At 35.2% G+C, this 25,799-nt stretch overlaps 1 protein-coding gene across 7 annotated transcripts in view; it reads right to left on the bottom strand.

Annotated features, from left to right (window-relative positions):
* The window catches only part of Erbin (erbb2 interacting protein), a 96,421-nt gene that overhangs the window by 29,439 nt on the left and 41,183 nt on the right, over window positions 1-25,799 (bottom strand). For all 7 annotated transcript variants that reach the window (XM_034523635.3, XM_076916248.1, XM_076916245.1 and 4 more), the window contains 11 exons: window positions 20,031-20,109; window positions 18,130-18,219; window positions 16,778-16,834; window positions 12,806-12,869; window positions 10,659-10,733; window positions 9,972-10,116; window positions 8,594-8,666; window positions 8,161-8,290; window positions 7,708-7,823; window positions 5,485-5,554; window positions 582-681 (listed from right to left, as the gene is read on the bottom strand). In XM_034523635.3, the coding sequence (XP_034379526.1) occupies window positions 582-681; window positions 5,485-5,554; window positions 7,708-7,823; window positions 8,161-8,290; window positions 8,594-8,666; window positions 9,972-10,116; window positions 10,659-10,733; window positions 12,806-12,869; window positions 16,778-16,834; window positions 18,130-18,219; window positions 20,031-20,109 (999 nt within the window). The remainder of the gene's footprint in view (window positions 1-581; window positions 682-5,484; window positions 5,555-7,707; window positions 7,824-8,160; window positions 8,291-8,593; window positions 8,667-9,971; window positions 10,117-10,658; window positions 10,734-12,805; window positions 12,870-16,777; window positions 16,835-18,129; window positions 18,220-20,030; window positions 20,110-25,799) is intronic.

Raw genomic sequence — 25,799 nt, 5'->3', positions numbered from 1 at the left:
ATGAGGCTGGAGACTGTTCAGTGGTTAAGAGGACTGGATACTCTTCTAGAAGTTCTGGCTCACAACAATCTATAGTGGGATCTGATCTCTTCTGATATATATTAGATACAATAGAAATAATTTGATCTTCTGTCTTCACACACTAATCCTCAAGTACACACTTGCGGCTACTATGAAATAATATATTCTCTCTTGCTGGGCAAAACTCAGGAAGTAACTTATTACTTCCTGACATATCGTCAAAGACTGGAGGTTCACAGATGACCTTTATCTAGTGTGTAGGTTTCAAGGGCATTATATAGTGTAGTACAAATTCCTAATCACACAATGTTAACAAGCAAACCTAACACTTAAATACTACATGAAATACAGAAAGCTACAATTAATAACATTACCAATGTAACTTAAAGAAAAGGCACCTCGAAGTTCAACTCAGAGATGTTACTTATCATCCAACTATTCACTGAAAACTTTATGATCAGTTTTCCAAACCCTCAATGAAATAATAAAAAGCTTTGGAGCTAAGAATTCTCTTGGTACTTAGCTAAAAAGAAGGGGAGAAAGTCATTTTCAATTCCTACCATCTTCAGTCCTTGGTTGCTGAGGGAACATATAATTAGTAAGCACCGTTTTCTGAGTCTCTGAATCAGTTTCTTTTTGAAGAGGTATCAGAGGTTTGGACTAGGGAAAAAAAATAAATGGTTAATTTTTTAAAAACCTACAAAAATACATATCTAAAAATCCTTATAATTAATCATCACCAATTTTATAAAGTGTCAAGGTGCAAGCTAAAAAAGCAAATTTGTGTATATATACAATATAAACACTCATTTGAAACCACAGAGAAATCTAAAAAACAGTGCAACTTAAAATATTAGTAAAATACAAATTGAATATATTCTAATTATCACAGAAAAAAATATAAAAGATACCAATAAACCACAACTATCTATGACCTACGAATTCTTTATTAGGCAATAATTTTACTAATTGAGTTATAAAACACACTTTCCATCTTATATTATTTTCTGGCTCAGCATTTCCTTTTGCAAAAATACTTTTAAGGGAAAAAATATTTACAAGGCTTAAACTAGTTATCTAAACACGTATTCCAGTCAGTCACTAAATAGACAGCAAATTGAAAACTGCTTTTCTCTTACTCTCCGTTAACAGTACCAACAAGACACTTGTTGGAGGTACCAGGTATCTTTGTTCTTAGTAACTTTCTTCTAATGGCTAACAAATAGTGTCAATCCCTACTTTAAATATGCACACCTAAACTTCTACCAGTAACAGCATTAAGTGATTCCATGTAGATCGGAACAACCCGTCTTCTTCTATTTCCTTATCAGCCACTCTTTGGACAAACTCTTGTGAAAATATGATTTCCTCCTCAACTTTTACTCCCAAATATTTTAAAATTTTGTGGCCTCCATCTTGTTAAAAAATAAACTGTTTTATATTTTCAAATTCTAATCATTTTACTTAATTTCCCCAAATAATGAACTGGTAGCCATACTCTTTCCTAAAGATCTGCTTTTTTGAAGTCTCAAATTCAGGTCGACTTTTCTTTCATGCTTTGTTTCCCACAAGCACGACAGTGGTGACAGTATTTACAGTGCTTTGGGCCCATCCTAGACTACATTCAATATAAACTTGCACTCCTGCACTACCATCATCATCTGGTTCTTAAATTCAATCTCGTTCTTAGTACCACCAATACCCTCCATGCCCTAATACTTATTATCCAGGAGAAGCTTGCTTTATATTTTAAAATATTCCAAAGATTTAAAAACACTGAGCACAGACATAATTGTAGAAAAGAAAAGTAGAAAAGAACACATTAGACTTGAAGGAACAGTATGATAAAAACACAGAAAATTAATTTTTAAATGTTACATAAAATTATTTTCAGGATATGTAGGTAAGCAATGCATGAAACACTAATAAAGTTTACATTTAGACTTTGATTCTTATCTTGTTAATTGTGATTATTAAAAGAAATTTTAAAATCTTCAAAATCTATCATCCTAAGCATGTCAGTCAGTAAGTCTGCATTCCCACCTTCTTACAACAATTATTTCCACAGTCATAGGTACTAGTTCAGCTGATACAAAGAATAAATAACACAGACAAACTAGTTTTGGCCCACTAGTTTCTTAGTGTGCAAAGAAGAAAAGAAGACCCCAGTAAACGGCATTATCAAAATTATCTAGTGCATTAAAAAAAATTCCCTGAAAGTATTTTGCTATTATTCTTTTATTACATATTTTATTCTATTACATATTCATATTTTATTACATTCTTTTATTGCATATACCAAACCAACACATTTAAAAATGGGTGAGTTGAATGCCATATGAATTAAACCTCATAAACTATTACTACTTATGAAGTACACAGACAGAGAAAATAATTTAATCAAGCTTTTCTAGTTCTGTGAATGCCTAACCATTGATCTGTAATCTCATTTGGTTTCAGATACTCACTCAGTTCTCTTGCCCTAACATTTAGGATGTCAGCATCCTTGCCCCAAATCTAAAAGTCACTCATTCACCAAATACTTACTAACAGCATTTTAAAGCACTAAGCACTAGACACAGAAGGCAGCAAAACAAGTATCTACACTGACTTCTTGAGTTTGCAGTATATAAGAGGGATGATATACCTAACAAAGCTGGCTATTACAAAAGATGTAGTCACAGGCTGACAAGGTGTAAGGTACTACAGAGCACAGAAGACTGGCATTCACTTACTACTTTGACAAACAGGACAGCATTTCTAAGAGGTGAGGAGAGAAAATAAGGTAGGTATGGCAAAGAATGTTCTCAAAGAAAACTAATTTGGCAGAAAAAAATGACTGTGTAAAGGGTAAAGAAATACCTACAGCATAAACGAGAGCTTGAGCCTATGATATGCAGAAAACCACCAACATAATGTAAGGAGGCCAGTGCAAGAATAAGACTGAGCGATCACGTGAGTTACAGTATTAGGGTGAGGAGGGGCCAGGAGGGGAAAGCAATAACACAGGAGGCAGAGACCCAGACAAGGTTATGCCAACATCTGAGTCAGTACCACCCATTTTCTAATTATCCAGTAGCTATACTTTTTTTTTTTTTTTTAAAGACAAAATGATCTAGTGCTTGGTTAGTATAGAGGAGGCTCTGGGTTTGAGTCCTATTGGGGGTAGAGGGGAAGCTGGAAAGACAGCATATGCCTGTAATCTGAGCATCCCACATACCAAGACAAGAGAATTTTGAGTTCAAGGCCAGCCTGGGCTATATAGCAAGCTCTCAAGAAAAAAAAAAAAAAGTGGGGGCAGGGAGAGCTCAAAAGAAAAATAACTTCAATAATGCACTCAGTTTTACCTTATTAAAAACATTACATTTTCCAGGATAGAATACAAAATAAAAATTATAAATGCAAATTTCACATTGTTCTGATCACTCCAGGGCAAAATTTTAAAATATAGTTAAATATATGGCATCTGAATTTGAATTAATCACATATGATACTCCTGGGTTCTGCACTGAATAGGAAAGGTCTACATGAAATGGCACACAAGGTATTATTCAATATAAACTGGACTGTTGTACAGTAATGGTAGTAAAGACTGCACTCTCGTGTCTGACTCCATAAAACATTTCTCAGTAGCTAAGGATCCAGGAAACATTTGGGACAGAAAATGGATTGCTGTTTTAGGGGGAGCTGAATCTGAGATATCTAGGTATCAATATTGGGTAGATACTGGGTCTATGTATGACTCAGGCACAGGTACTAGATAAAGATACTGCTAGAAATATGGTGGTGCACAAAGTAATTTGAAGGCTAGTTTACAGAAAATAAACTAGACAGGATGTCATTCTGTAAGCCCCTGAGAGAAGAACCAGGCCTGAAAAGCAGACTGCAGAGTCATCAAGTAAGCAGCAGAAGCAGGTGAGGACAACAGGCAACTCTCCAATTCCATCTTTCTCACCCTGCTTGCTAGTCATCATCTCACCAAAACTCCTCAGTTTTCATCTTTCAATTCTCTTTCATTTGCTCCTTTCTTTACTATGTGGTAAGATTTCATTTTAACCCATCTTCTCCATAACCAAGATCTCCTTCCTGTGATGTCCGTCTCTTACACCTAGGTTGGCAGTTCTATTCAAATACCAGTCATGATGGCATATACCTTTAATCTAAGCATGCAGGAGGCATAGGCATAGACAAAGGGGCCGAGGGGCGGGGCTGGGAACAGAGGCAGGAGAATCTCTATAAATTCATGACTAGCCTGGTCTACATAAACAAACGGCAGTCAAGTCAAAGCTGTACAGAGACACACACACACACCCCTCCCCCAGTCTCAAAACACCAAGTAAAATAAAGTATTTGTATCACAAAACTAAGCAAACTAGTATCACTCCAACTCTGATCTTTAGGACTGTCTCAAAATTAATCATTATTATTTCCTTTTTCTAGTACTATTACAGACTTTTGCTTAATTACATCACTACAAATCTGCAATATTATTCTTAATAGTCAAGAAAAGAAAACAGTCTAATGGGGCTGTAAAGACACCTCAGAGGTTAACAGCTCTTACAGTTTGGTAACCTGGGTTTGGTTCCCAGCTCCCACATGACAGCTTATAAGCACCTATAGCTATAACTCCAGTTCTAGGGAATCCTATGTTCTCTTCTGACCTTCTCAGGTACCAGTCACACATACATACATCCATTCAAAATATGTAAAACAAACAAAATAAAAAATCTTTTAAGAAAATAGAAATCAACCTAAGGGTCCACTAATGAATGACTGGCTAAAGACAGTGTAACATATATACACAATGAAATACAAGTGAGCCTTCAAAGAAAAGATATCTTGTGACACAGAAAGTAACTATCACATGATGTCATTGAAAGAGAAAAACTCACAGAAAGAGAAATCAAATGTTCTAACAGGGACTTGTGATAAGAGTATATTGGGACATGCTGGTTCAGCACACAAAACTGATAGAATAACTTCAAGAGCTCTACTGTAGACTATGGTAATTTCAGTCTGAAATACTTTATCACTCAAAATTGCTGAGAATTGATTTTATGTGCACTCAAAACAAAGTGACAAAGGCAGGAAGTCACGACGCAAAGTTAGGTAGAGTGGAGTAGGTCTTCCTCATCTTTGTAGTTTTGTGGGTTTGGAAACTTGCTAAAATACAATAAAATTTATTACTTATATATCTATGTGTGAAAAGTGTTTTTAAATACAGTAAGATAAATATATTTTTATATATGAACTAAGATATAACTGTTAAGTGGCTCTATAAAAACTGAAGAGTATCATTATATATTCTTGGAATATATGTTGTTATATATATATGAAAACTATTATATATATATATATATATATATATATATACACACACACACACACACACACACACACACACACACACACACACACACACACTAGAAATTCCAGCCAAATTTAGTAGGTCAGAATGCCCACCTGATTATCTGACAGCCACATAGCAGTCAACTGTTGTAGCTTTGTAAAGCTAAAAGGCAAATTCTTTAACCTGAATGGAAAAAAAACAAAAATTAAACTTAAAAATGAAAATATTTAAATTATAAGAGATTACATCAGAAACAGTGGTATAGCACTTACCTAGCATGGACCCTATCTTCCTACCTCCTAGCACCAAAAAATAGTTAAAATTAATATACATATCATCTGAACAATGCTATAGAATGGTATATTCAGGTAAGATAAAAAAAAAAAAAAGAAAGTAAAACCAAATGCATATTTTTATATAGGAGAAAGGACAAAAACATTATCTACTCTTAAACATTATATGCACCAGCCCAGGGGAGGCTATATTTCCTGAGGGTGAGGAGTACCTTTATCACCGATGTCAGACATGAAATGCACCCTCCAATAGTAGTACAATACCATTCTAGGTATGTTCTAGGACTGGAACATTAACTTGTCTAATAGTAGCTTCTCTACTTTTCTAATAAACTGAAAAATCAAATCTGTTAAAAAAAATAAAAATTGTCCATGGGTAAAGAAAGGCAAGGTCACATTGAGTTCTCACAAAACTTCTTGTGTTTTTGTACTGAAAGAACCAAATCTGTAGTAAGAAGTCTTGGAAAGATTATTTTTAAAACCACTGCACTGTTCTGTATTTTAGTGGTCCATTACTATTTTAAGATGATAATATGTGAAAACAAAGTGACATAAGTGCTTATTAGTGTCTAATTAAACTAGGATTGTAGTGGCTTGAAAGAAAATGGCCTCTACAAGCTCATAGGGAGTGGCACTATTAGGCCACTACTGTGGCCTTGCTGAAGTAGATGTGACTTTGTTGGAAGAAGTGTGTTGCAGGGCATGGGCACTGAGATCTCAGAACCTCAAGCTAGGCCTAGTGGCTATGTCACTTCCCATTGCTTATGGATAAGAATGTAGAACACTCAGCTCCTCCAGCACCATGCACTGCATGCTGCCATGCTTCCTGCCATGATGAAGTGGACTAAACCTCTTATCTGTAAACCAGCCCAATTAAATGCTTTCCAAGACTTGCCATGGTCACAGTGTCTTTTTATAGCAATAAAACCCTAACTAAGACAAGAATCCTATTTAAAGTAAAATTTTTATTTCATTGTTGCTATCTTAGGCCTAGCTAGTCTTCTGTGCACACCTCTGAAGACAGTGTTTGAGCACCTAGTGCTCTAGTTTGGAAAGAAAAATTATGACATGAAAAAGTTTTTTACAGAGGCATAGATTCTTTTTAAATAAATGTAGCTATTAGAATATTGTTAACAAGTCAGAATATTGTACTAAATGCTCTACTTTAAAACTTTTTATGAGCTTTAAATTTCTCCTACATAAAAAAGACATACCTACTATACTATTTCAAAGGGATGGGCTTCATATTTTGTAAAGTACTACAAAATAAAATATAAAGCCTTCCACAACTGTTCTTTGATTAAGCTTCGGTCTCTGTGGTGGTTTAAATATGCTTAGCCCATGAGAAGTGGCATTACTAGAAGGTGTTAGGAGGAAGTGTCTCACTGTGAGGGCTTTGGGGTCTCATATACATTCTCAAGTCTGGCCAGTGTGATCCAGACCCTCTTCCTAGCAGCCTTCAGATCAAGATGTAGCTCCTCCAAAACCAAGGCTGCAGCCAGGCTGCCATGATTTCCACCATGATGATAATAGACTGAACCTCTGAAACAGTAAGCCAGTCCCAACTAAATGTTTTCCTTTATAAGAGGTGCTGCGATCATGGTGTCTCTTCCAGAAATGAAACCCTCACTAAGACAGTGTCTCAGTCTTAGCAATCACTGTTTCAGTCTAGCAATCTTAGTGATCAATCTGCTCTGCATTCTAGTTTTTATGGCTCAAGCTGTATGAGTAAATCTCAGCCCAGAAAAAACATAAGCCAAGATTAGATTAAAAAGTCGCTTTGTTCAGCAGCAGTATTAAGATGAATTTGGAACTTTAGGAATTGAAAGGTCATATAATAACAAGAGAACAGAAACTGTATAGTTATGTTGGCTCAAAATGAACCATGACAATTATGTTAGGTAACATATAAATTTCATTCATTTTTTAATTAAAAAATTTAAATATACGTAAAGAGAAATAAACACCAACCAGTGTAGTATTTCATATGAAACTTTTTAACTTCATTCAATGTGTTCTATAAGCCAACTAAAGATTACAAACCTATTATCACTTAAATTGATGACTTTTAATTTTTGCATATCACCCATTTCCTCTGGAAGTGTCTCTAGTTTATTAGAATGGAGAAACAGCACAGTTATATTTTTCCAGCTTCCAATCTGAAAGAGAAACAAACTGGAGATCACAAACCTGGGATATAAACTGATAAGCAAAGGAATATTAATATATCTGAAAGTTGTAAAAAATGCTCTTTATATTTATAAAATTATTACTATTGTAGTAACTAGTTAGTTACTACAATAATTTAATTTAATTCCTAAGGAATAATTTAATTCCTTTTAAATTAAAAGAAAACATCTTCAAAGTTATAAAGCATCTTATTATTCAGATAATATATAACTTGATTAATAAACTATTAAAAAGAAATAAAACACCAACATACTTAAGATATTGAAAAAGCAGATAAAAATGTAAAATAACTGTAAAATCCTATACCTCTGGGGGTAACTGTTGTAAGTAATTGTGATCTGCAGCAAACGTTCTTATGTTTGTGAGCTGTCCAACTGATGAAGGCAAAGCTTCAATTTCATTGAAACTGCAATCCAGTTCTTCTATTGACTTTAACCTTTAATTATATATGGAAACACATGGTTTTTAAAATCTGTTCTGTACTCAAAATTTAAGAACATATTAACATGAACTTTAACAAACATAAGATTTAATAAAGTACTAAATGTTATCAATAATAAATAAGCCTATTTTGTTATAAAAATAACTAAACTATATGCCAATTATTTATTTTAAATGTTTGTGGAATCTGCTCTAGATTCTCCTTATGTGAACCTGTAAATATCTGAGATGCATGCTGAAATGCATGCTGAGTTAACAGTAACATTTTCCAGGGTCTACATGTTCACACACAACTCACCCTCCTATTGAGTCTGGTAGATACATTAATTGGTTTTCATCTATTTTAAGAGTTGTGACATTTTTCAATGAACCTATTGAGAAAAAATAATAAATCATTTTCAGCTTAGATTAGAAAGCAAGTCCATCAATAGTCAATGTGAAATACTTTAGATTTGATAAGAATTAGAAAACATCAGTAAATCTATACCTACAGGAGACACTACCCCAACATCACTCTTACTCTCTTGCCTAACACTTACTAACTTCACACACCTCACCTGTGTGTTTATGCGTGTGTGTGTGTGTTTTGCATGTGTGTACTTGTGGAGGGAAGAGGTAAATACTGGGTATCCTTCCACAGGAACTGTCCTTGTTTTTTGAGCCACAGTTTTGTGCTGGGACCTGGGGCTCATATTAGGTTACACTGTTAGGCTGAAGAGCCCAGGGATATGTCTTCTCAGTGCTGAGAACAGAAGTACGGGCATCACTAAGGCTAGCTTTTAACATTAGTGCATAAATCAAACTCAAGTCCTTATGGCTGCCAGGTAAGCCCTTTACTGATTATCTCTCCAGACCCTGTTGCACTGTTTAACTTAACCTGAATAATAACTAGGTTACTACCCACCCCCAAACTAAAATACAAGCAACACAAGATGACAGACACTTTGTCTCCATTGTTCACTTTGTCTGCATCATTCACATTCTTAAAGACAATGTCACGGCATGGAGCAGAACTAACTCCAATTTGCTGAATTAATAAAGAAACAGTAGTATGAAGGATGTTTATCACTAAATAAGAAAATAGTATATATAAATGTTTCAATTTGATAACTGAAAGTGCTTAAATGAGAACAGAATTCTAAAACGTAAGTATACGTTGACTTTAAAACAACTGGTACACTTCAACTAAGAAATATTTTAGTTTTTCTATCACATCACCTTGATGATTTAAGTTTTTAGACTTCTCATCAAAGTGATCTATCTTCCTAATACTTCATCAAACAAACAATTTCAAAATAACTCTAACACAAATTGTAGATCCACTGCAAAATTTTCCAAGTCCTTCTTCATTTTCTTATCTGTCAGTCAATAGTGAAGTAACTACAGTTTCCAAATAAGGGCTAGGAATCGAAGAAAACTGAGGAGGCTAGCTTCGTTGTAACAATTTACTAAAGTTATAAAAATGGAATTTGCTTAGGATAAATAAAAATAGCAACAGCAGTAGTAAGTTGTGCAGTGGAGCACATCAGGGAAACTACCAAGTAATATTTATATGTGGAGTACAGTAAAACATTAACAGTAATACTGAGTTTCTATGGAAGTCTTGAGTAAAAAAAGAAGTCTTTAATAATTAAAAAAAAAAAACAACAAACAACCTGTTTGAAAGCAATACACACCAATAGTCTCAGGTAGCTGTTGAAGGGAATTACTTGATAAGAGAAAGTCCTGGAGGTTTTCACATGTTGAAATTCCTTCTTCAACCATTTCAATATTATTTTTAGAAACATCCAAGTACGTGAGCTGTCTCAAACTACCAATAAACTAAAGGTAAAAGACAAAAATACCATTACACTGATGTCTTAAATTTAGATAATAAGAATGTCAAGCTTCAGTTAATAATTAAATGAGAATGTTTTCTAAATGTAACCAGACATGTTTAATGATGAAGATATGGATTAATTTTAGTCAAGCAGTTATGGTTTTCTTGGGGAAATATTCATTACCTCCTACAGAATGGAGATGTGATTATGTCTTCATTAGATATGAGAGCATGTAATTTCTCAGTTGATAAAGCAAAAATCAGTTTAGTTTAACTATTTCTAGAAAGACTGAATTGGTACTAATAGAAATGTGTTTTTTAGCAGTAAAGGCCATTTTAAATAAAATTTGTTATGGAAGTTTTTAGATTTTAATCAAGAATGTATGCATGGTTTTTAAAAATTATAATTTGTTTCACACTGCTTAACAACAAATTAAACAAAAATTCACTAAATGATTAAAAATAACTTTTAAGTGTGAAATTCAAATACTGAAAAAGAGAGACAGTAATAAATGAAGAACCACTGAGATTTTCATATACATACCCCTGGAATAAAAGTCAATCTATTGCCATCCATCCAAAACTCTCTCAATCCACTTAGTTGTTCAAGTACTTCAGGCTGTTTACACAGGAGGAGAAGAAGTCAATTAATTTACACCACTATGTATCTGGCTAAAAAAGTCTCAGAATTTCCCGAGTAATCTTTAGTTAGAACAATAAAAGGAGAGAAGAGAGGGAAGAACTGCCAAAGTGTGTGCTTGCGTATGGAACTATTGTTATTATCAATGGAAAACCAAAGTTTTCAAAAGTAGATTATATAACATTTGTTTAAGCTCTGAATTACCAAATTGGGTCATATATTTATATAATTAATAATTAAATAGGACCCATTGTTTAAAACTGTATAATTAAAATGTTACTATTATCAAGAGAAACTTTTAGAAAACTTTAGGAAAAAGGTCATAAGAGAAAAGGTCAATACATGATTCTCTCTCCTCTCTGTGAGTGTGTGTGCCTGTGCGTGCGTGTGTATCTGAGTGCATATGTGCATGCAGGAGGCTAGAAGTGGGATCCAGATCCCCAAGCTCACAAGTTGTGAGCTGTCTGTCCAATGTGGATGCTGGGAACTAAACACAAGTCCTTTGACTGAAAGAGGAACATGACAACAATACTTTATGTATTTATGTAAACTTAAGTAGAAAATCAGAGTATGTAAAGGGAAATGATATATAGCACGGAGGAGCTAAGCTCACTAACCCCTTATGTTGCTGTGAACCTCGGTTTTCAGGTTTGAATGTCTCCTTCAATTGTTATGTCCCTTAGCCCAAAGACCCACATATAAGTATGCAATGGCAAAGGGTATTGTCATATCCAACCAGAACAGCAAGAGCTATAAGTTAAATATAGTTCTTATTTATTATTAACAAATATAGGTAAGTCTTCAGTACAGTAGTAAATTTTATGGGCTTGATTTTTGTTTAGCTGCCCTCCCACGTGGTGGGATTACTAGTGTATGTCACCTGGCCTATCCTCCCAATATTAAGGTTGCTTTTTTATATTCTGAGTGTGACACTAAAACAGATTCTGATAATTCTGCAAGCTAATAGGATTCACAAAATAAGGACAAAAAGGATAACTTAGGAAGCAAAACATGCAATTTTCATAAATGCAACTTTACAGATATACGGAAATCAATAAAAAATCATTTTCAATTAGAATATGAAAAGGTAGGCTGGACCAGTGGTAAGTAGTAAAAGTGGTAAAAGTGATGGCCCAGTGGTTAAGAGAATTACTGTTCTTTCAGAGGACCTGAATCTGATTTCCAGAACATGCTGGCTTGCATTTAACTCTTTAACCCTAGTCCCAAGGAACCCAGCATTCTCTTCTAGCCTTTTCAGGCACCAAGCATACAAGTAGTGTACAGACAGACACACACAAAGGCAAAACACCCATACATATAAAATTAAAAATTAAAATACATTATGCAAAAGTACTTTAGAAAAAGTATAAGGTATTCCAAATACCACTGTACTTTACTGACTATAAGTAAAATGCACAAAACCCACAAGAGAGATTCTTGTTCTCAACACTATTATTTGAAAGCTGCCATAATTTTGAACAACTAAATTGTAAATACAAATTTTAAATATGATTTTCAGTTATTGAATATCTCTCTTTTTTTTAAAAAAAAAAAGGTATCTGGCTTATTTTCTGAGCTATTTTTAAAAACTTACTTAAATATAAAAACTGAATAATTAAACCATTCCTTACAGACTCACCAATATAGTTCACTTTGAATATAGGAACAAACTCAACAGATCTCAATGAAAACTCAAAAATAATAGGTTTTTCCCTCAATAATCTTCCTTTTAACTAGTAATTAAAACTTGGAGCTACGTCACATAAGCTATATTTCATGCTTCCTTTACCCGATTTTAAGCTGTCAGATTTTCTACTTATACTAAAATATTTTTGTTATCTCTTCCATAGACTTCTCATCAATTTCCTATTTTGTCTAACCATTTGTCAAATTATCCTTTGGTTAAATTTTTTACTGGACAGGACAGTTCAGGTTAAGATTTGTTAAAAAGCTGTGCAGTTTCACCTAATTTTAACAGAAATGCTTCCACTTACACACTGTATTCCTGATCAAATGCCAGACTCATGGCCTGTGAAACACGGAAGACTTACCACTTCTGTGAATTCATTACTTCCCAAATCCAGTCTTTCCAGCTGGGTCAGTCTATTCATGGTTCTATTGACAAAGTAACAAAGAATTAACTGCACAAAAATATCAATTACACAGAAACTTTCAAATCTCATGGATTAGAACATACCCATATAATGTAGAAACCTTTCAGAGTTTTTTTTTTTTTTTTTCTTTTTGTTAAGAATACAAGCAGAATTAGATACTAAATTTAAATTAAAGCAACAGGGGTTGTAGAGACGGTGCAGTCCTTCCAAGTACTTGTTCTTCCCCCAGAGGACTTGTGGCTCAATTCTCAGCACCCACATGGTAGTGCACAACCATTCACAACTGTACTTCCAGGGTATCCAAGGCCAAGGCCCTCTTCTGAGCTCCACAAGCACAAAACATACATATGTTGCACATACATACATGCAGGCACAAACATACATGAAATAGGTACATCTAATAAGAAAAAATTTTAAGTTAAAGCAATAATATATCATGTTCAACATTGCCCCAAGATGTCAATACTTCTTTGTAAAAAAAAATAAAATTAAAACAACATCAGGGGAGTTGGTTTAAAGACTCTACAGTCAGTTCCCAGCACCTACAAGGTGGCTCACAATCATACCTAACTCCAGTTTCAAGGAATCTGCTGTCATTTTCTGACCTCTGCAGGCACCAGGCACATTCAGGCAAAACATTCATATACATTAAATAAAACAGATAAATCTAAAAACAAATTAAAAATAAATTAGAAAAATGCAGATTCTGAAATGAAGGAAATTATGTCATAATTTTATTTCTTCTACAAAACGTGTTTTAAACAAAATTAACTGCAAACGTATTCAAATGTGTACTGATGTCTTGAATTGCTTAATTAGAAAAACATCTCTTTATATACACTGAGGCACTATCACCTTCCAGATAAGAAAGACCATGTTTTTTTACACACTAAGACTTTGCAGCAGCGTAAGATAAAATAATCTGACAAGTTCATTGAGCTTCCATCAGTATTACACATTCAAATATTACTGTATTGGAAATAAAACCTTAAAAAACAAAGGGACCTTAACGTTTTAAGAAATACGTAAGAATGAACAGTAAACTCTGATAATACATTTTCCAGCTTTCAAGAAAAGAATGTAATGACACACATAGCAAATGTAATGGAATTATGTCATAGGCCCAAACTGAATAGAAGCGCTTTTCTCCAATCTGTATATTTTAAACATGACACTCAATCACAACCTCTTTAATTCATTTCACAACTTGATAAAAGTGACTTTTACATAACAGTGACTTTGTTAGAGATTACATAAGAGTGCCTAACCTCAGGTTGGAGAGACGGCTTAGTGATCAAGAGCACTGGTTGCTCTTCCAGAGGTCCTGAGTTCAATTCCCAGCAACCACATGGTGGCTCACAACCATCTGCAATGGGATCTGATGCTCTCTTCTGGTGTGTCTAAAGACAGCGACGGTGTACTCATATAAAATAAATAAATTAAAAAAAAAAAGAGAGAGTGCCTAACCTCTGGAACTATAGGTTCTATTTCCCTTACTCATGTCTATCTTTGTCTAGGAAGCCTAGTAGTTCTAAGGAAAGGTTTATTGTAGCTCATAATGTCGTATGTTTCTTGTAATTGGCTGATCCCTGGCTCTTGGCCTTGTAGAGAACAGCACACTCTGGTGAGTAGAAAAAAGTGATTACTATGACATTTTGGAAGGAAAGAAAAAAGCAGGAGTCAAGTGGTCGGAGTTACTATGGCCCCTTCTTTACCTCCCCCTGGTCTAACTTTCTAACACTGGACCCTTTTTCTACGGGCTCCACCACTTCTGAGTATACTACAGGTTAGGGACCAAGTTACAACATATGTCCCCATAGAGACGTAGAAGATGCAAGCTGTAGCCTATAGACCTTCTGATACCATAGGCAATTCAGTAAATTTTAACCCTTCTGAGATGGTTATAGAAATAAATTTGTAAATACATTTTTTTAAAAAAAGCTGCATAATAATCATAATTTCTTCTCTCTTTCTCTCTCTCCTTCCCTCCCTCCCTCTCTCTCTCCCCTTATGTACGTGAGTACACTGTCTTCAGACACACCAGAAAAGGGCATTAGATCTCCATTACAGGTGGTTGTGAGCCACCATATGGTTGCTGGGAACTGAACTCAGGACCTCTGGAAGTGCTCTTAACTGCTGAGCCATCTCTCTAGTCCATAATATAATTTTCTAATTTATATTTATCAGCATGACTACAAACTTCATTCATATAATAAAGCAAATCACTAGGCCTAACAAAGTCACTTGTAACTAAAATCAAATATGGTCTCTGTTCTCAAAGACATATAATCATGTAGGAGACATACATACACGACGTGTACATGTTAATCAGAGAAGAGTCTAATAGAAAAAAGATACATTAAAATTATTTAATATCTATTATAAAGCAAGAGCAGCCAGAGAAAACAACTGTGGATATGTTCTCCTAAAATTTTATTTGTAAATGTGTATGGTAAATCACTAAACTTTATAGTGATGCATTCAAAATTCTTTTGTTAAGTAAATGGCCAAAGATTACAGCCTATTTTGAATTAGAAGTTCTGTCTTTTAAATGCTTTAATATTACTATTTCTTTTTTTCCCAATTTATTTATTCACACTCCAGATTTTATCCTCCCCCAACCCCCATCCACCCTCCAACTGTTCCACATCCTCCAACCCACCCCTGTCTCCATGAAGCTCTCCCTACCCCACCCCCCACTCCCTAACCCCCTACCCCACCAGACCTCTAAACTCCCTGGGGACTCCAGTCTCTTGAGGGTTAGGTACATCATTTGTGATTGAACACAGACCCAGCAGTCCTCTGCTGTATATGTGCTGGGGGCCTCATATTAGTTGGTGTATGGTGCCTTTTTGGTGGTCCAGTGTTTGAGAGATCTTGGGGGTCCAGATTAATTGAGACTCCTGGTCCTCCTACAGGGTTGCCATCCTCCTCAGCTTCTTTCAGCCTTTCCCTAATTTAACCACAGGGATTAGCAGCTTATGTCCACTGGTTGGGTGCAAATATCTGCATCTGACTCTTTCAGATGCTTGTTGGGTCTTCCGGAAAGCAGTCATAATAGGTCCCTTTTTTAGAGTGCTCCACAGTCTCAGTAATGTCATACCTTGAGACCTCTCCTTGAGCTGGGTCCCACTTTAGGTCTGTCACTGGACCTTCTGTTCTTGATGTTAGCTTGTATTAGAGAATCAATCACTCATTTCTAGTTTTACAAGGCTATAAGCCATACAAAAAGTTCTGTGTTGTGGTGTTTTAAATATGTTTAGTCCCCAGACTCGTGTGTTTGAATGCTTGGCCTAAAGCTGGTGGCACTATGAGGAGATATGGCCTTGTTGGAGGAAGTGTGTCACTGTGAGGGTGGGCTTTGAGGGCTATGCTCAGGCTCTGCAAGTGTGGAACAAGAGCCTCCTCACGGCTGCCTTTGGAGCAAAATTATCGGCTCCTTCAGCAACATTAGATACTACCATGCTTCCCACCATGAGGATAATGGACTGAACCTCAAAAACTGTAAGCCAGCCCCAATTAATGTTTTATGTATAAGAGTTGCCTTAGCATGATGTCTCTTCACAGCAACAGAACCCTAAAAAGGCATGTAATTACAAAACTTCACATGAGCATTTCGTGAATCACTCTGAATAACCTATATGAGCTCTAGCACAAATTCTGTCTGAGATTTTCTTAATATAAGATTTTCTGTGTCACATATAAGACTGTGGTTCACAGAGGTATGAAATCAGTGTTATGCTACCATACTTCACACCAAAAGGCCCATACATTTTTATATTTAATAGAAATAATTATATAAAAACATGTCTTTCAAAATAACATAGTCTTGTATTTTAAATAAACTACGTCAGGGCTTAAGAATGAAAAACTCTAAACTGGATTTGAAAGAGCAACATACTGACTTACTTAGGCAACATTTTCAACTGGTTTTCTCTAAGTTCTAGTATCTGGAGTTTAGTTAATCTGTAAAATAAAGAACACATCAAGACAAAAGAATCAAATACAAGGAATTGCATTAACAAGTGCCACATTTTAAAGTAAAGTAGCAGCATCAACTGTGTAATTAATACATATAAAGAAAAATTGAATGAGAAAGAGAAGTAAAAAAGAATTTTAATAGAGCTAGGCATCCTTTAATCTCAACACCCTGGAGGCAGAAACAGGTGGATGGATCTGTGAGTTCAAAGCCAGCCTGATTTACATAGAAAGTCCCACACCAGTAGGGACATAGTAAGATCTTGATCAAAACAAAACCAAACCAACCAAACAACAACAAGTAACACTGTGTTCCTCAAAATTAAAGTGAGAGAGAAAAAACTGAGCAAAAAAAAAAAAATTTTTTTTTCTCCAGACAGGGTTTCTCTGTGTAACAGCACTGGACTGTTAAATCAGTCCTAGAACTTGATTTGTAGATTAGGCTGGCCTCAAACTCATGGAGAACCCCCACCTACCTCTGCCTGTGAAGCGATCGGATTAAAGGTGTGCACCACCACAACTGTTAAGCACAATTTTAAAAACATTTTTAAAATCATTGTATGTGCATTACGTGTCTGTGTGGGTGTTCATGTGCCACAGCACAAATGTAGAGGTCAAAGGACACCTTTATGCAGTCCATTTCTTTCCACCCTTTTCAGGTTTCAAGTTCAGGATGCAAGGCTTTTACTGGCAGAGACTTCCCACTGGCCCCAGGCAGACCACTTTAATACATTTTCAAAGGGACGGAGTGTTTACTCCTAATTTTCAATTCTAGGAAAAAAAACTGTATACCTTTTACTAAAAAATACCTACAAAACTGCTTACCACTCTAGTATTATAGGATAATAATGCAAATGTCTAAAAAGAAATAAATTAAGGGGACACTAAGGATCATAAAGATAAATTACTCTGACACTTGAAGGTGGGCACTGAGAGACAAAAGAGACCTCAGAAAGAGAACCCCTTTCTTAAGAACTTTAATTCTCAAAAGGAAAACAGCTAATTGTTAAGTCACTTCAAAATTTTGTAAATGCTAACACAGCAGTCAGTGTCTCAAATATAGATGCACTGCTCACATTGAACTATCTGATCTTGCCAGCTTAAAAAGTGTTTTATTTAACTGGCATTTACTGTTTATTTGAAGTTGCAAATCCGAGTGGAAATAATTCAAAGGAACTAAAGAATTCCTATGGGCTATAATTAATAAGTGTTACTATTTTAAAGTTGTGTGAACATTACAGAAGCTAACAACATAAATGTCTTTAAAATAATCTATAATTTACCTGCCAAAATTAGCTGGTAAGAATTCAAGGAAAGCATCATTCAGATATAACTGGGTTAGGTTTAGCAGCTGAGAAAACCCATCAGGGAGCCTATATAAAATATAAAAGAATTAAATTAAGTACATGTTTAAGATGTCAGTCAGTCTCTTGCCAAAAATCTCTTGAGTTTGTATAAAAAGATAGCTTCTCAACAAATAATAGTTATATATTTACTATTAGTTATCTTTAAATTAAGCTGTCTTTTTCTAATAACTTACTTGTTGTAAAAATGGTAACAGCCTGTCTTTGTAAAAAGGAAGATAAAATGTCTTATTATCATAAATCTGTACAAAATATTACATTTAAAATGAGCCACAACCACAAAATTACATGTAGGACATAAGTATGAAAGAGCACATACCTTTTACTATATCTCATCCAACATACATACACTAAAAGGATTATATAAGGAATTTCTAAACACTTAATAATGTAGTAAGACAAATGGTTCTTTGTTGTGAAAACTGATCCTGTAAGATGTTAAACTTTAAACTTAGACACCAGTAACATCTGTACACATACCACCACCACCACCACCACCACCACCACATCACACCACACACACAAACTCACATGCCCACTGTGAAAAGCAAAATCTCTAAAAAAAAATCAGTTAAAAAAATCACTGGGTTTATATTATTTTCAGTTTCAACTTTTGGGTCTATAACTGATTAAGGCTGTAGAGCTTCATAATGAGCAAAGGAGAAACTGAACAAGTAAATGACAGATTAAGGCCAGGTAAGAACCTGTTCTTATTTTAAACTTCTATTCACATGTGCTCATAAAGCAAGTTACAGATGTCAAACTTGATGCTAGGAAAAAAGAATCCAAATGTGTATCTATTTCATCTTTAGAAATTTGTCCTGGATTGTAACGGGCATACAATTCCCATGCAGTAAGATATGTCAGACTCTGACTTGTTTATTTTTCCTTTACTTCACAACATTCCACCATCTTCAAAACCAAGTAAACCAACCAAAGTAAAGTTTTGGTAAAACTTCTCATGGAGTAAGTGTTCTGGATATTCTTTCAACATGGTTGGACCAAGCTGTGCTTCATTCTATTGACTGCAGCATTAACATTCAATTGTGTAACATTTAACAGCTTTTGTGCAAGTAAATCTTTGTTTACAGACATTACTATTATAAAAGAACACATACCCTCCGGTATATGTTGTAACCAATTATCTGCCTTTTTCTCCAGTTTTCTTTGTTTTGAAAGTACCCCATCTCATAGTATGTTGAAACTTTAGTCTCATTTTTTACATTGACTCTGAGATCTAGAGCACTCACATTCTCTCTTTAGATCTCAAATTTATATCTGAAGTATATGAGTCAGAAAGACTATTAGGAGGTATCTAAAACGGAATCTCTATGGGGTTGAAGAGATGGCTTGGGGTATAAGAGGGCTGCTCTTCCAGAAAATCTAGGTTTGAGTTCCAGAATCCACAGGTGGCTCACGAGTGTCTACTGCTTCAGTTCCAGGGATGCAAAGCCATCTTCTAGACTCTTCAGATACCATGCACAAACATGGTACAGAGACATACAGGCAAGTAACACCCATCCTTTTCTCATGCACTAACATACACACACACACACACACACGCATGCACAGTGTGTGTAAGAGAGTACACACATGTGGTACACAGACATACATGCAGACTTAACACTCATTCATATACATTCATTCACACATACATACATACATACAGAAAACAAACCTGAATCTCTGTATAACTTTAAGACCGATATAATTTTTTCTTAAAGTAGCTAAAGAAATATTCTATATTCTACTACAAAATTGTTATTGCTCTATAACTGTTAAAGTAAAAAGGTAGCTTATAATTCAGCTAAAAGACTTACTTAGAAATAGGGTTTACACTGGCCTCCACAACTGTCAAAACTTTACAATTTTTAATATTTTCTGGAAATTCTTGTATTCCTAGAAAACAATCAAATTAATAGAATATATTAGAGATACATCAGTCTTGGAAAACAGGTGTATTGCAAAGGCCATAATAATAATAGTCATTGTGGAGAGTCAGAAACTATCAACTAAGGAAGAACTCAAAAAACTGACACACCAATGTGAATCAAGCTACTTCCACAACAATCTGTCTCCCTTTTAACTTCCTATCACTTGCCTCTTTATAACGCTATTTTAATAAGTTTTCCTTCCCTTTCTTAGCACTTCTGGAAATTATTACCTTTTTTAATGAACTGGTGAATGATAAAGACACAAAAAGCAGAACATCTAATATTCTGTTTTTTTTTCCTTAGGTAAAAAGAAAAACGCTTTTTTTTTTTCTTGAATGTTCTTCAGACCAAGTAAGGTAAAGAATTTCTTTTTAATTCCAACTCTGCTATACATCTGGGTATTTGACATAGACCTTTAAATTATTATCAAATTTTGATAAATGATTCTAAGCACATAATCATTTCCTTAGCTTATCACACTAAAAATACAGAAACAAACAATCTGTGAACTGGAAGACCACAGACTAATTTTAAGTACTAGGTCACTCTACTCTAAATGAACACTAATTAGAAAACTTTAGAAAAGCATCCCCCAAATGAATTTTATGTATTTTCAATCATTAACACAATATCATTATCCAATAAGGTTGTCACTATAGAGTTATTTAAGATCATATCAATTTCATTATAAAAAGATTCTACATTAAAAAAAAACTTGCTGTAACACTAAGCAGAGTTCCACATGATAAAATGAATGATACAAATCTGCATCTAGAAATTACTTTGGTCAAACCTCATCAATCAAGTGGGTGTGGCAGGATGTGTACTTAACACATGCAAGCTTATTAATCCCCAGAAGCATTAAAGAAGAAAAGTCACCTACAGATGCCAAAGATTAGTAGATGAAAAAGTATATCTCAGAGAGATTCCTCCTACTAGCTACTTCTGAAAGAACAAAGAGTAACTGAATCTGATGAGTACCACCTAAATGGAATGCTGTAGGGCAATGGTTCTCAGGCTTCCTAATGCGGCGACCCTTCCTCGTGTTGTGGTGACCCCAATCATAAAGTCATTTCATTACTACTTCACAGCTGTAAACTTGCTACTATAATGAACTGCAACACAAACAATCTAATATGCAGGCTACCTGATAAGTAACACCTATGGGATTGCAAGCCACAGGTTGAAAAGTGCTGCTTTAGAGTTACGAGGAGTTAGTTATCAGTTAGCCTCTTCATAGGACAACAGCATACAACTTGAGTTTAAATGACAGGAGCATCAAATAAACTCATATTAAAAGAACTGTTAAAGAAATAGCCAGGATGGTAAAAGTTAATTATCAAGAAGGGGAAGACTGGAGAAATCTGTCTTAGGAGATCTGACTAAACATAGCACATGAAAGTAACAAATTCCAGTATGGATGTTGAGAATATATATTGCTGGTACAAGCACACAGGCACTGTGAAAAATAATCTGATGGTTCCTCAAAATGTTACATACAGAATTACAAATGACCCAGCAACTCTTTACTACTAGGTATGTATCTAAGAGCACGTAAAACATATGAAATAAAATGTTGTACTTGAACGCTCATGTTACTTATAATAGCCCAGATGTCCACCAATAACAACTGAATATGTAAGCATAATAAACAGAATAGAGTATATTCAGAATATAGTACATATCAATATATGGTACACCATGAATGAGTCCTGGAAATAGTATGCTAAGAGGAGGTAGCCAGACAAAACGCCATATAGTGTATGGTTTTATTTATTTGAAAAATCCACAATAAACATTTTTTTTTGTTATCTGCAGAAACAGAGCAAATATGCAGTTGCCTGGTGTTGTGTGGCTATTCCCTCCAAGTTGAAACTTTCAATTGAAGCTCGTGGACTTAAAAGGCTCAGCAAACTTTGGAGGAGTCTCACATTCCTCCAAGATTGTGTAAGAATGGTAAACAATCACCAGGGAAGAGGAGGCTCCAGTGCAGCTTCTCTACACACTGGGCGGAGGACAAGTGATGAGCCTTTCATGAGCTGTCACCAGCTTCTTGATGATGCAGCTGCCCTGGTAGCCATACTTCCATAAGCAGCCCCAATAAATAAATGCACTGCCTCAGAACACTAGACCTTGGAATAATTTCTTTGATCTGTCCTTGATGCTCTAACTGATGTGGGGGTGGGGGGAGGATTGCCCACATCTCCACAGAAGAAAGTTACACCAGAGCCTAGGAGCAACTAGACAAGGGTACAGAATTCTCTAGAGGATGATAAAAACGTTCTATGTAAGTACTGGAATAAAACTAAACTATGCTAAATTCTATAAAAACACACAAAGTAGGAGCTATTTTTAGTTTTCAAAACTCCATTATTCCTTCCCCCTTTTAAACTTCACATAACAGTTTTTAAATACTAGGTTTTGTTCAGATACCTCAAATTCAAACATATCTTTATTTTATTATTCAGCAAAAATATACCAAATACAAAGTGGAAGACATGTTATGAACTACAAATACCTGGACTTTAACAACAGTTAAAATGTAGTGAGTGGTCTGGGGAGATGGCTCAGTCAATAAAGTGCTTACAGATTAGGAATGAGGGCCTGAATTTTGATCTCCAGCACTCATGTAAAAAAGATGGGCGTGGAACTACATGCCTGTAATCTCAGCTCTGGGGAGGTAGAGACAGAAAGAAGCTAAGGGCTTCCTAACTACCTATTTTAGCCAAATCAGTCAGTTCCAGGCTCAGTTAAACACCTTATCTCAAAGAAATAAGTAGACAGCAACTGAGAACACTATTTGACTTCAACCTACGGCCTCCACACAAGCACACGTGTACAAATACAGGCAGTCAGCCTCCCCCAGCCCCCCCCCCCCCCAACACACACACACATACGTACGTAGAAAAGAAAATGATTCTACCATACTTCACTAGAGTTTATTCTCATCATCTTTTCTCTGTTTTCCTAGTCTTTCAGATCTCCTAAGGTTGTAAGGTATAAGCAGGCCTCATTCTTTGGGCTTATCCCCCATGCTTATGACCTTAGTGACTGTGCCTAATCTTAGTCATTACTTTAGTATCTATATGGTCACAATTCTCAAATGCATACATCTAGAACTGTTTTTATGACTTAATTCCATACTTAAAAATAACTGATGAAAAACCAGTATCTCAAACCAAAAAGCAAGCAAGCGAATAAAAAGTCTTAGTTCCTAAGACAGCCTAGAAAATGAAAATCTTCTTTGGCTATACTTCAGACAAGGAGTTAGTAAGTAGAATATATAAAAAATTGCAAAAATGAAACACATACACACATAACCCATAAACCTGCAATCAATAAGTAGGACAATGAACTTAACAGACAATTCTAAAAGAAAATATGGATGCCCATCAAAGATACATATGTTACAACTACTTTGAGATCTATCACACCCTAGTCAGAATGACTACCATCAAGAAAATAAATATGGGTGAGAGTATAGGGGAAAGGAATAATACATGTATTCACTGATATAATCACTATAGTAATTAGTGTAGAAGCTTCTTAAAACACTGAAAACAAGATTACCATGTGACTCTACTATACATCTGGGACACACATCCACAGGGCTCTTTATTTATCACTGATCTTTTAACAATAGTAACAAAACAAAATCAGCCCAGATGCCCATCAGCAAATGGATAACAATGTGGGATACATACACAAAGGTATTTTATTCAGCCACAAAACAAAATGAAGTTATAGAATCTGCAGGAAATGGGAAGAACTAGAAAGCATTAAGTGATGTAACCCAGACTTGGGAGGACAAGTACTATCTGTTCTCTCTCATAATCAACTATCAACTTCCTTTTAAGTGTCCTCTTTATTTTGTGTGTATGCATTTTTCTTTCCCCTGATTGTGTATCTGTATACCACACACTTGCCTAGTGTCTAGAGCCCAGAGGTTCCCTGGGATTACAGTTAAAGGTAGTTGTGAAACTGGTCCAGAATGATCCTTCTCTCCAGCCTAGGCCAGCCTAATTCATGAGCCTCCTTTTTCCTCCTCTTCAGCATACTACGCTGCATATTCTATGAGCTGCTACAACCTGGTAAATCCTAGCTTCTAATTGTTAAACACGTATATCTAAGTGAAAGTAAATATGGGAATAGGGCAAGGAATAGGGCCCTTGCCTAGGAAGGGGACAAGGCAAAAGAACAAAAGGTAATCAATGTGGAAGGGGAATACTGTGGACAGGAGAATGTAGATGGGGAGAAGGATGGGCAAAGAGACGGAAGGGCATCTTAAGGTGGGGGAATCAACCAAAACAAAAGGATTTATGAAAATGATATAAGGAAACCTGTTACTTAGTAAACTAATCAAAAGCCATTTCTGAGTCGCCCCTTGAAACTGCAGTGCCTACCTAGAAAATCCCTCCATCTTAGCTAATATCACTCCTGCCTTTCTAGCTGCATGATCAAATCAACAATATCATTTATACTTCTTCTTACATTCACATGCTAGTCTGTGAGTTTATTTAGTTGTTCTTAAGGAATGGTCTCCCTCTGTATTTTAAGCTGTCCTGGACTCACTGTTAAGTCCAGACTGGCTTAGAAACCATGCAGTCCTCATGTCTCAGCTTCCCAAATGCTGAGATTACAGGCGTGAGGGACCATGCCCCACTTAAAAGACATCATTGAAATATTGATTTCTACCTTCAAGAATATATGCCCATAGTTTGCCCACAGCTTTCTGTACCACTGTTATCTCCAAAAACTAAAACTGCATTTGAATTGGTTGTTTTCCACCCATGTATTCAGACTCTTCATATGCATAGATAAGCCTAAAATCAATGTGCATACAAATGCTGACGAGGCACTACATTTACTGCTTCTCCAAATCACAGCTTCTTTCTTTATTCCTAATATAATTTCATTTAGCTCATTACTCTGAACACATCCTGTGTGTTCATCACATATGCTATGCTAGAATCTTACACAAGTTAATACACTAGCTATTTTCTCCTTCTGCTGCACTTATTTCACACACCTACGTGATAAACTTCCTTACTTTCTCTAATAGTATTCCCAAAGAGGCTTACCCTTACAGTACATATGTTATCTTGTCTGAGGAAAAGAAAAATGGAGAAAATTTAGGGGATAAAGGGGAAAAGCCACAATTTCTCAAAATGCCAAATATCTCTTCTTCAATTAGTACATTCAGACAATGATAAGTTGTGCTTTTCTGGAGTCTGTCGTTCCTATAGACAAGATTTTAACCAGTTGTAGGTCAAAAATTCTAACACAATTAAGATTTGCTGTATCAGATATCAACATAGTCAAAATTTCTTTTATAAAGATATTTCAAATAAGAATACTAAAAAATGATAAATCATGCTTACAGCTTAAAAATATATAACCAACTATCATCTTTGCCTTTTTACACCTATAAACCGAAAAAAAAAAAAATTGGAATCTCACAAGGAACTTCACTATAGTAAAAGATGTGTCCTTTCTCTGTGTGTATTTTGATTTAATTTTATTAAGGAATGGTCTCACTCTGCAATTTAAGCTGTCCAAGACTCACTGTTAAGTCCTGACTGGCTTAGAAACTATGCAGTCCTCATGTCTCAGCTTTCAAAGTGCTGAGACTACAAGCATGAGGGACCATGCCCT

This window comes from Arvicanthis niloticus, chromosome 19, assembly GCF_011762505.2.
Source record: "Arvicanthis niloticus isolate mArvNil1 chromosome 19, mArvNil1.pat.X, whole genome shotgun sequence".
NCBI classification, from domain to species: domain Eukaryota; kingdom Metazoa; phylum Chordata; class Mammalia; order Rodentia; family Muridae; genus Arvicanthis; species Arvicanthis niloticus.
Note: the sequence above shows the minus strand (reverse complement) of the source record. Positions and strands in the feature narration are given on the sequence as shown.